At 41.3% G+C, this 10,777-nt stretch overlaps 1 protein-coding gene across 1 annotated transcript; it reads right to left on the bottom strand.

The window, feature by feature from the left end:
* On the bottom strand, positions 1 to 9,637 carry LOC121804251 (BEL1-like homeodomain protein 4). Its single transcript, XM_042203761.1, has 10 exons — positions 9,495 to 9,637; positions 9,025 to 9,353; positions 8,352 to 8,912; positions 6,983 to 7,330; positions 2,456 to 2,982; positions 2,276 to 2,363; positions 1,753 to 1,788; positions 1,370 to 1,443; positions 1,230 to 1,290; positions 1 to 435 (listed from the first exon to the last, which is right to left on the bottom strand). The coding sequence occupies exons 2-10, from the start codon at positions 9,274 to 9,276 to the stop codon at positions 175 to 177; spliced, it is 2,208 nt and encodes a 735-aa protein (XP_042059695.1). The 5' UTR covers positions 9,277 to 9,353; positions 9,495 to 9,637; the 3' UTR covers positions 1 to 174.
* Positions 9,638 to 10,777: the final 1,140 nt, after the last annotated feature.

Here is a 10,777-nt window from a genome sequence, read left to right as displayed (position 1 = left end):
TAGAAAAAGTTATATAGATATCCATACCATAAGTGCAAAATCATTTCATCTCACCAGTCACCTCTATCTATACAATTTCTCCTTATTACACTCACTTTATACCTTTATAGAAACAGTAAGTAACGTGACATACAGTTAAATTTCGACGCTTTTCAAAAACTCAATAATTGGCAGTTATTCATAAGCCCCGAAATCCCTAACTGAGAGATGGCTCATAATTGGCACATTTTCGGAACGCCGGAGTCCCAAAGTAAGCGAAACTTCTCCGGCAGCCGCATTTCCACCGGCGGATGAGGTGGTTTCTGAAGGGTCCCTTTTTGGTGCAATGGTTTCTGCATCATTGGCTGCAGCAGCTTCTTTGAATTCTTGTTGGTACATTTCTTCCACCATTGGCTTCCACAGTCGAACCCTAGCATTTATAAACCAATTTGATACCTGCAAGAGAGAGAGAGAGAGAGAGGACACAATTAATTTTCTGCAACACTGAATTCAGGTTGCTCGTAATTTAATGCATAAAAACAAACTGGCTCATGCAAATGATCACTGGGATAAATATCTGACAATGTCTTTTTTCTTTTCTCTATATATGGAATTGACATTTTAACAGCCCCAAAATACAGTAAATAACACGTACATAAAATTTAATCAGCACTATTAATAATTACATTGGTCACATCGTCGTAATATAAACATTCAAGTGTTGGATAATTTAATCAGCACTAATAATAATACACGGCCAGAAAAATAATGGTTAAGGATGCCTTTTTATTTCGTATATTAGAGACTATTTTTTTTGTTGTTAATTCATCAGCACTTTAAAAAACGTCCTTATTGGTGATGTGCCAGACAAAAATAAAAACACATAGAAGTTAATAATACCAAAGACAACTTAATTCCGCCTTTTATTTATGCCACAAATTTAATTTAGTTTCTCATTATCCAAAATTTTGCGCATCAAAAGTTCTGGTGTCACTCAACCATAATGCATGTAAAAAAAATAAATACAAAGACAATTATGATCATGGCATGCAGATAGATAGATCAATTACTAAGTTTTTGCACTTATTAAATCCTAAAAAAAATTGTCATGAATAATTGATTATGCAATTTGAACTTGGCATGTGATATAGTAGTAGATGACATTCACACAAAACGAAGTAATTATGAGATATCCCTTTCAGCATATATGACCCATCGATTTTGATAAACACAAGTTTTGCAATGAGTACCTGATTTTTCGATAAACCTGTCTGTCTAGACAGCAAATGTTTGTCTGCTTCAGTTGGATACCTGTAAAAACATTCAAACCATCTTAGCCTTCACAAATCAAACTAAATTCACCAGAGAGAGAAGTGCGTTAGAGACATACGGATGGAGGAAATGCTCGAAGAGCCACGCCCTCAAAATGGTGACGGACCGGTCCGGCAGTCCCCGCTGCGGTCGCTGTCAAATGAAGAGGCAAAACGGCTAGTAGCCACATTCCAAGTACCAACTAATTGGTAATTGTTGTTGCATTTAATAGGTAGTATTTACCTAGACAAACAATAAATTAGTGGGAGTTTCTAAGAGTTGTAATATCCCTATAAAAGGGAATGTGCTACATCAAACAATTCATAACAGAAAATTACAAAACACTTGTCTTCTCTCTAGCCACCATGAATCTTCTTCTACTTATCGCCTCTCTCGATTACCATCTTTAAGATGGTATCAGAGCAGGTTAAAGTGGTGTGGGACTCAGAAAATTCTCATCACCGTCCCGGATATACCTTTCCCGGCCTTTTTTAAAACCTGCAAAAACCAGAAAATAGCCATGTCAGAATCTGACCCAGAAACTACAAACATCAACCAACCTTTGGTGAGTTTTCCAGGGGAATTTGCTGCCCAATTGGCTGAGTTCCTCAAACAGATCAATAAACCACCACCTCCTCCCTCAAACCAACCAGAATCATTGGGAGAGGTTCATGTCCAAAGTAAGCTCAATGGGGATAATTATCCCCTATGGAAAAACCTGATGGAACGAGCCATAGGAGGCAAGGGTCTGTTGTCTCACATAAATGGAGTAACCGACCCCCCTCCAGCCAATCATCCCAGTTACCCCAAATGGCAACAGAGAGATTACTGCTGCTATAACTGGATTATCAACAACGTCGAAGCAAGTCTCATCAATGAAGTTTCACAATACGCGACGGCCCGAGACCTATGGGAGGGTCTGGCTATCACGTACGCAAGCGGAGCCGATCCATTTCAAGTTTCAGACCTACACAGACAGGCATACAACATGAAGCAAGGAAACATGAGTCTCGAATGCCTGTGGAACAAGTTTCAAAGCCTCTGGATCTCTATCGATGAAAGGGATCCGAATCCTATGGATACCCCATCAACAATAGAGAAATATAACAAAATCATACAGAGACATAGGCTATATCAATTTCTATGGGCCCTAGACGACAGATACGATACCATAAAGAGGGAGATCTTAAACAAAGAGCCGGTACCCACAGTAAGAAACGCATATGCAATGGTTAGGCGTGAATCAGCCAATGAACGGGTTCTCAAACCCACAGGCGACTCACAAGAAACAGGAATCGGTGCCGGATTAGCAGCAATCGACCGGAGCAGACCACCGCCGCCCAAATTCCACCAAAACGCAGACAAGAGCAGATTAACATGCAACCACTGTGGAGGGAAGAAACATACCGCTGAAACATGCTTCCATCTCCACGGATTTCCCGATTGGTGGGAAGACATGAAGAAATCGAAACAGAATCGGAACCGAAATGGAGGAGGCAGGGCGACGGCGGCATCAGCAATCGGCGACCGAGCTACCAACGCCGTCAACATAGCGGGCAGCTCCAACAAGCCGAAACCGACGGGGATTAACCGTCCGACGAACAGCAACGGAAATAACGAAGAAACAGCAACGGCGTCAGCCGCGGTCGCTCGGGCTTGGACAGAAGGTAACCATACCACCGGCGGCCCCACCTTATCACCGATTGGAGACAAATCGGAGAAGGAACCAGGAAATCATAGAGATGGAAGAGAGAAATCGATAGTGTCGAGAGAGGGAGTGGAGACGGCGGGTTGTAGGGATTTAGAGAATTTTAGGGATTTAGGGTTCTCCAAATTCAAAATCGACCCCCAACCCTCTTATAAATCCTATTTTAAACCCCATTCCCATAAATCTACCCAAAACTACCCCAAAACTTCCAATATCTCCAGAAAATACCCCAAAACTTCAGTAAAACACCAAAATCACCCCGATTTTCCTAAACAATTGCAAAATACCCCGACACTTTTCCAGATTCCGAAATTACCCCGACCAAAACAAATGATCTTCTTTTTCAGCCTACTATTCCGTGCCACAACTCTTTTAAAGCCTTAGCCTTTACCTCATCCACCACTGTTGCAAAGAAATATAGTCAGTGGATTTTTGATTGTGGTGCTACCGATACAATCTCTTTTGATCCAACAGATTTCCTCCACATATCTAAGCCTACCAAAGCCTATGTTCAAACTGCCGGAGGGGATTTAGCTCGAGTAGAGGGGGCGGGTACCATTGATATTTCTCCAACTCTCCGGCTCTCTAACTGCCTCCTCGTTCCAACTTTCTCAAATAAGCTTTTATCCGTCAGTCATGTGACAAAGGAGCTAAATTGCAAGTTACTGATGCAACCTCGTTTTTGTATATTACAGGATACCAAGACGGGGACGATAGTTGGGCGTGGCACTGAACGAAGTGGACTGTACTATGTGGATGAGATAGCTCAACAAAGTACGGCATTACTGACTCATGGATCAACTACAAGGAAGACTTGGCTTTTACATCGTCGGTTAGGACATCCTTCTATAGGATATATGAAAATGTTGTTTCCTAAAATTGCTTCTAGCATGCACTCTCTTGATTGTGAAACTTGTCATCTAGCCAAAAGCCACCGTCACTCTTTTAAGCTTAATAATACTCGTGTGTCTACCCCGTTTTCCTTAATTCACTCGGATGTGTGGGGTCCTGCCCCAATCCATGGGGGTCAGGGCTTCCGATATTTTCTCCTGTTTATTGATGATTTTTCCCGTATGACTTGGGTATATTTCTTAAAACATAAATCTGAGGTTTTCGACAAATTCACCCAGTTTTACAGTATGGTCCAAACTCAGTATAAACAAAATATCCAGGTCCTACGGTCTGACAATGGGGGGGAATACATAAATGCCAACATGAAAGCTTTCTTTGTTGAAAAAGGCCTCATTCACCAAACTTCTTGTGCTTATACGCCTGAACAAAATGGGGTAGCAGAGCGAAAAAATAGGTACATTCTAGAAATCACCAGAGCTCTCCTCATCGAATCTAAAATACCCACACATTTTTGGCCAGAAGCTATAGCAACATCGGTGTATCTTATGAACCGTCTCCCCACAGGTATCCTCAATTTTAAAACTCCCGTCGATACATTTATCAACCATGAAGTCATACAAAAACCAACCCATCTCACTCTTGAACCAAAAGTCTTTGGTTGTACGGTTTTCGTCCACATTCCCAAACATGACCGTACCAAATTCTCTCCTTGTGCCGTTAAATGTGTTTTCCTTGGATATGGGGTTAATCAGAAAGGGTACCGCTGCTATGACCCTGTGACTAAACACATGTACACAACTATGAACTGTGACTTTGTGGAAACCGAATACTACTACAGCCAACCTAGCGGTCAGGGGGAGAATGAAACACATAGTCGAAATAGTGACCCACTAAATTGGCTGTATATCCCAACAGAATCAACCACCCATCAACCCAAATCTGTCCAAGGGGGAGATGAGTCAAGGGAAGGACCCAAACCTATCACAGAAGAAATTGTTGAAGAAAGTCATACCAACGAGCTATCACAGTCCACTAGTCAGTTCATGGAAGTCGAGGAGACCACCCAACCATCAACCTCGTCTGAAAATCCTGAGGTAAACAATTCTGAAACCAACACAGTTCCATTGGAAATCACTAACATTGACAGGATAAGCCGGGAAGGAGACACCGGGAGTGGAAACGACAATAACAAGCAGTATGATCTACCATACAGAAGTACAAGGGGAATTCCTCCCAAGAGATACTCTCCGGACTGGAAAGGGAGAAAAACAAGATATTCAGTGGCAAACATCGCTCAAGGACACCTCACTGAAATGGCCCGAGCATTCGAGGTAGCCCTATATGAAGAAGAAGAAATTCCCCAGTCTTTCCAAGAAGCAGTCAAGCACAAACATTGGAGGGAAGCCATGAAGAAGGAGGTTGATGCTCTGATCAAGAATGGAACATGGGAAAAGTGTACTCTTCCAGAGGGAAAAAAACCAGTCGGATGTAGGTGGGTTTTCACCATCAAAAGACGTGCAGATGGATCAATCGAGAGATACAAGGCGCGATTGGTGGCTAAAGGATACACTCAAGTTTATGGGATTGACTACGATGAAACTTTCTCCCCAGTTGCCAAGCTTGATACTATCCGAGCATTGTTGTCAGTTGCAGCTTGCAAGGATTGGTCACTACATCAGTTGGATGTGACTAATGCCTTTCTTCATGGAGAATTGGAAAAGGACAAGGAAGTCTATATGACAGTTCCGCCAGGATTTGATGGCGAGTTTGGTCCTGGACAGGTGTGCAGACTGAAGAAAACCTTGTACGGTTTGAAACAATCCCCGAGAATATGGTTTGGAAGGTTTTGCCAAGCAATGATCAAACATGGATTCAAACAGAGCCTTTCTGATCATACACTCTTCACGAAAAGGCGAGGGGATAAGGTTACCTGCCTTATCATCTATGTCGACGATATGATTATCACAGGAGATGATACAGAAGAAATCAATAACCTCAAGACCAATCTGTTCAAAGAGTTTGATATGAAAGATCTTGGCCCCCTGAAATACTTCTTGGGAATAGAAGTTTTGAGATCAGGGCATGGAATATTTCTAAGACAGAGAAAATATGTTCTCAATCTACTGGCAGAAACAAGCCTTTTAGACTGCAAACCGGCCGACACACCAATGGTGCCAAACCATGGGCTTAAAATTGTTGAAGGAGCTGAGTCTGCAGATCGAGAGAAATATCAAAGGCTAGTTGGAAAATTACTTTATCTCTCACATACCAGACCAGACATTGCTTATGCAGTTGGAGTTGTTAGTCAATTCATGCACCAACCCCAAGAAGAACATATGAATGCTGCCTTACGAATTGTGAGGTACCTCAAGGGAACATCAAACTTTGGAATATTCTTAAAAAGAGGGAAGGATCTTGAAGTGGATGGCTATACAGATGCTGATTGGGCAAGTAATCCTGTCGATAGAAAATCAACCGGCGGATACTTCACATTTATTGGAGGCAACCTGGTCACTTGGAGAAGTAAGAAGCAAAAAGTCGTTGCCCTATCAAGTGCTGAAGCAGAGTTCCGAGGAATTAAAAGTGGGCTCATGGAGATTATGTGGCTAAGAAGATTGCTTACGGAGATCGGTTTTTCCCCAAACCGTAAGAGTAGGCTATTCTGCGACAATAAAGCAGCAATCAGTATATCAGAAAATCCAGTACAACATGACAGAACCAAACATGTCGAGGTCGACCGCCACTTCATTAAAGAAAAACTGGAAGGAGGAATTATAGAGTTCCCGTTTGTTCCATCAGAAGAACAGTTGGCTGATATTCTAACTAAGGCAGTGAATCCAAAGAGTTTTAGAGAAGTATTGTCCAAGTTGAACATCGGAGATACCGTCGCTCAACTTGAGGGGGAGTGTCAAATGAAGAGGCAAAACGGCTAGTAGCCACATTCCAAGTACCAACTAATTGGTAATTGTTGTTGCATTTAATAGGTAGTATTTACCTAGACAAACAATAAATTAGTGGGAGTTTCTAAGAGTTGTAATATCCCTATAAAAGGGAATGTGCTACATCAAACAATTCATAACAGAAAATTACAAAACACTTGTCTTCTCTCTAGCCACCATGAATCTTCTTCTACTTATCGCCTCTCTCGATTACCATCTTTAAGAGTCGCCACGAGTCGTGATCCATCGTCCCCATCCCCATATGCTGCAGCTGAAGGGCTTTCTGGCGCCGATACTTCTGCTCCACTGCCTTCAGCCGCGGTGTCTCCCCCTTTGTGATCCCCACCTCCTTCTCACCCAGCGCCGTCAAGCATTCCTTCACCTCGCACTCCACCGCGTCCTTCATGCTCCGGAAGTGCTGCGACATCGCCCGCCGCGCTAGCCCCGTGTACGCCGCGGCTGCGCCTTCCCCCGCCACGGCGTCGAATGAGTTCACCATCGCCTGCATCTGCTCGCTGTATTTCATGTATCTCTCATCCACCTAACCCCAAAGTCATGTTTAATTTAGACAGGAGGAATGTCTGCTAAATAAAGCTGTTATTATGGCATTCATTGCATCTTATCACAAATGGGATTCAGTGTCAAATAATTAAGACAACGTAAAACAAATTAGATCACACGTGACCTTCTTCTTCCAATAATTCAAGGTTAATAAATAGAGGAGAGATGAAATGGTCCAATTTTTCAAGATAGATTAATTTTAATAATTTTGCCATAAAATTTTTTGTATGTGAATGTAAATAGTATAATCTGGTATGGAGGCATGTCCTTACTTCATTAGCAGGCCCGGATGAATTATGAGTAGGTTTTAAGAAATATAAAAGAAAGTTGGAGAAAAAAGATAGTGTAATGTGAGTTTCATTTTTATATATTAATTTTATAATCAAATGTGAGTGAGATTGAGTGAGTGAGATTAAGTGAGTGGAATGTGAGACCTATTACCTTTTATGGAAAATTCTAACTAAGACTCTTAATATGGGAAAAGATGAAAATAAAAAAAAAAACTGGAACAACTAAAGTGGGAAGGAGAGAGTAAAAATAAGGGAAAGTTGTTGAAAAATGTATGAAGTTTATACGAACCTTGGCTCGTCTCGTTATTTTAAAATTAGTCGAATGAATTTGTTCCTAATTATTTAATGATGAAATTTTTCAAGGAAACTATATTTGATATGACAGCGGTAAAATCATACGTGGACGTTATCATCAGTAAGTTCAATGATGTCGTTTATTCATAAATAAAAAGACATTGTTTCAAAAATATCAAAACATAAGTGATCGGACTTTTTCACCGTAGGATGATTCCAAACAAATACAAATAATTTTCAACTAATCTTTCTAACTACGGGACATAACCAAATTTTATGATTATATGCCAGTTATTATAAAAATAAATTAATCAAAACTCATACTACCTGCTAGAAATATGTAATCTTATTCAAATTACTAAAGTAAATTTCATGTACTTAACAGTTGCATAATTGTTGAGAGAGAGAGAGACAGACCTCATCGAGCATGGAGAGAAGCTTAATTTTTCTTCTTTGGTACTCAGTTCTCTCAGAAGGGGATAAGGAGTGGTGATTTGAAGAAGACACATCACCGCCGTTATCATCGGATGCCAAATTAGGGTTTCTGCCTTGTTTCTTCACAATCCGATTCTCTCTCCCATTCCCCACACTGCAGAATTCCATCAGCAATTCTTGCGCAGCCTTCGAATACAAAGAATTCCTGAGCAACGTCGTGCTTCTTGAAGATTCCACATACCCCAAATGAATCTGATTTTCGTGAGCCCCAAACATCATCGGATCTCCCAATGGATAAGAATTGCTTCCATGGAAGTATAATTCCCCGTTTCCCACATTCATTTTTTCGAATTTGTTGGCTTCCAAATTCCGCAAAGAGGAGAGAGACAAAGAGAGGCCTTGTCCCTCCGCCTCGTGGCCCCCACCGCCGATCCAACTCATCTGAGACGGCGGCGGCTGCATGTCGGAAACTGGATTAATAGGGCTGATTAAGTGAAACCCTTCTAGATTAGAGGGTTTAACTTGTGGATTCGTGAATGATAGCTGCATCAAATTTGATCAATTAAGAATTCAAGATATATATATGTATATGTATATGTATAGATATTTTTTATGATTAATTACATGAAATATATTGCAAATTCTCAACACTCACTTCATTATCAGCTAGAGCTGAGAGGTGGTGTTTGTGGCTGGGCTGGATCTGATCTTCCGTGGCTCCGCCGCCGCCGGGTTTCTGCCACGGACGGTTCATAATCTCTGTCAGCATCCCTCCGGCATCGAACACCGGCGGCGGCGGTGCCTCAAAGCCGCCGCCTTGCTCTCTCATCACCCACTCGTTCGCAGCCGCGGATCGTTCGTATGCATTTGGAAAGCTGTAGATACTTTGCTGGAAGCTTTGGGACATGAAGTTGTAGGAGAAAACCAAACCCTTTTTGTTTGAATTTTCAAGACTGATGTTTCTTAGTATTTCCCAATATCTTTCTAGCAAGAAAACAAGAGAAAGAGAAGACTAATCAGCACAAATTGAACACATGATCTTAATTTCTTTCTTAGTTTATCAAGAATCACTTATATGGAGTATTATTTTATTTTATTTTTTGGTACTAGAAATTAATCAAGTACCTTTGAAGGTTGGGACATGATTGAATCGAAGCGTGGAAACATCCCTTTCTGGTGAATTGATTTTGGTGCTGGGAATTGGAATCTTTGAGCAAGGGACAGTGTTATTGATGAGACAAGGGTAGAGAGAGAGAGAGAGTGAGAGGATAGAAAGAAAAAGGGTCACCCTCTTCTTCCTCACACACATGCCCACGGTTCGTAAACTGGCGGTTCCGATTCCGATTTCGAGAAATGTGGAACCGGAACCGAACCGTGAGGCTATTTCAAGGTTCTGGTTTCGGTTCGAAAACCGGCGGTTCCGGTTCTGGTTTCGGTTCAAAAACCGACGGTTCCGGTTCGAACCGCCGGTTTTCCGGTGGTTTTTTACGATTTTTCGCAGTTCCGAACCGCCGGTTTCCGGCGGTTTTTCGCGGTTACGGCTAAATTTCACGATTTTCCGACGGTTTTTCACGGTTCCGGTTTGGAACCGTCCAGAACCGGCGGTTCCAGCACGGTTTCAGTTCGTAAAATTTGAAACCGGAAGCGGCCCGCGGTTCAAAATATGGCGATTCCGGTTTAAGAAAAAAGTCACGGTTCTGGTTCGGAACCGGAACCGGCGGTTACGATTCCGCGGTTAACCGCCGAAACCGAAAACTTTGAGCATCTCTACTCACACTACTCTTCTACCTCGCTTTGCTTTCTATAAGTTTAATATACCTACAAAACACTTACTACCTCCGTCCACAAAAATAAACAAAGTTGTAAATTACGAATTTTAGTGCATAATTGGTAAAGTAAGAGGAAGAGATAGGGAAAAAGTGGTTGAAGCACTATTAGTGGATTATGGATCCATATAATTAGTAGAGTTAGTATTCCCTCCGTCTCATTCAAGATATCCACATTCTTGAATGGCACAAGATTTTAGGTTGAGTAATTGAGTGTGACAAAGTAGAGTGAAAATTTTAATTGAATATTTTAATGAAAAGGAAGAAGAGAGATTTATTTCCAAATATAAAAAGTGAACTTCTTGAACAGGATGGAGGGAGTAGTATTTAATACTTTCCATTTTTAGAATTGGTCTAGTCTGGAGGATAGTCTAAAATGGTAAAACTAAGTATATATTTTTATGAACGTAACTAGTAGTATCATGTGTACTTTTCTTTTCTTTTTTTCCTGCAAATTTTTATTAACTTAAAGTTGAGGTAGTGAAAGTTAAGCACATCACATGCATGAAAAAAGTGCTTTCGTAAACTTGCTTGCTAAACATAGTAGTATTATATTGTAGCACCCTAGCAACTAGTTGCTTT

The sequence above is a fragment of the Salvia splendens genome, chromosome 5, assembly GCF_004379255.2.
Source record: "Salvia splendens isolate huo1 chromosome 5, SspV2, whole genome shotgun sequence".
Taxonomy (NCBI): Eukaryota; Viridiplantae; Streptophyta; class Magnoliopsida; order Lamiales; family Lamiaceae; genus Salvia; species Salvia splendens.
This window is presented reverse-complemented; position numbering and strand designations above follow the sequence as displayed.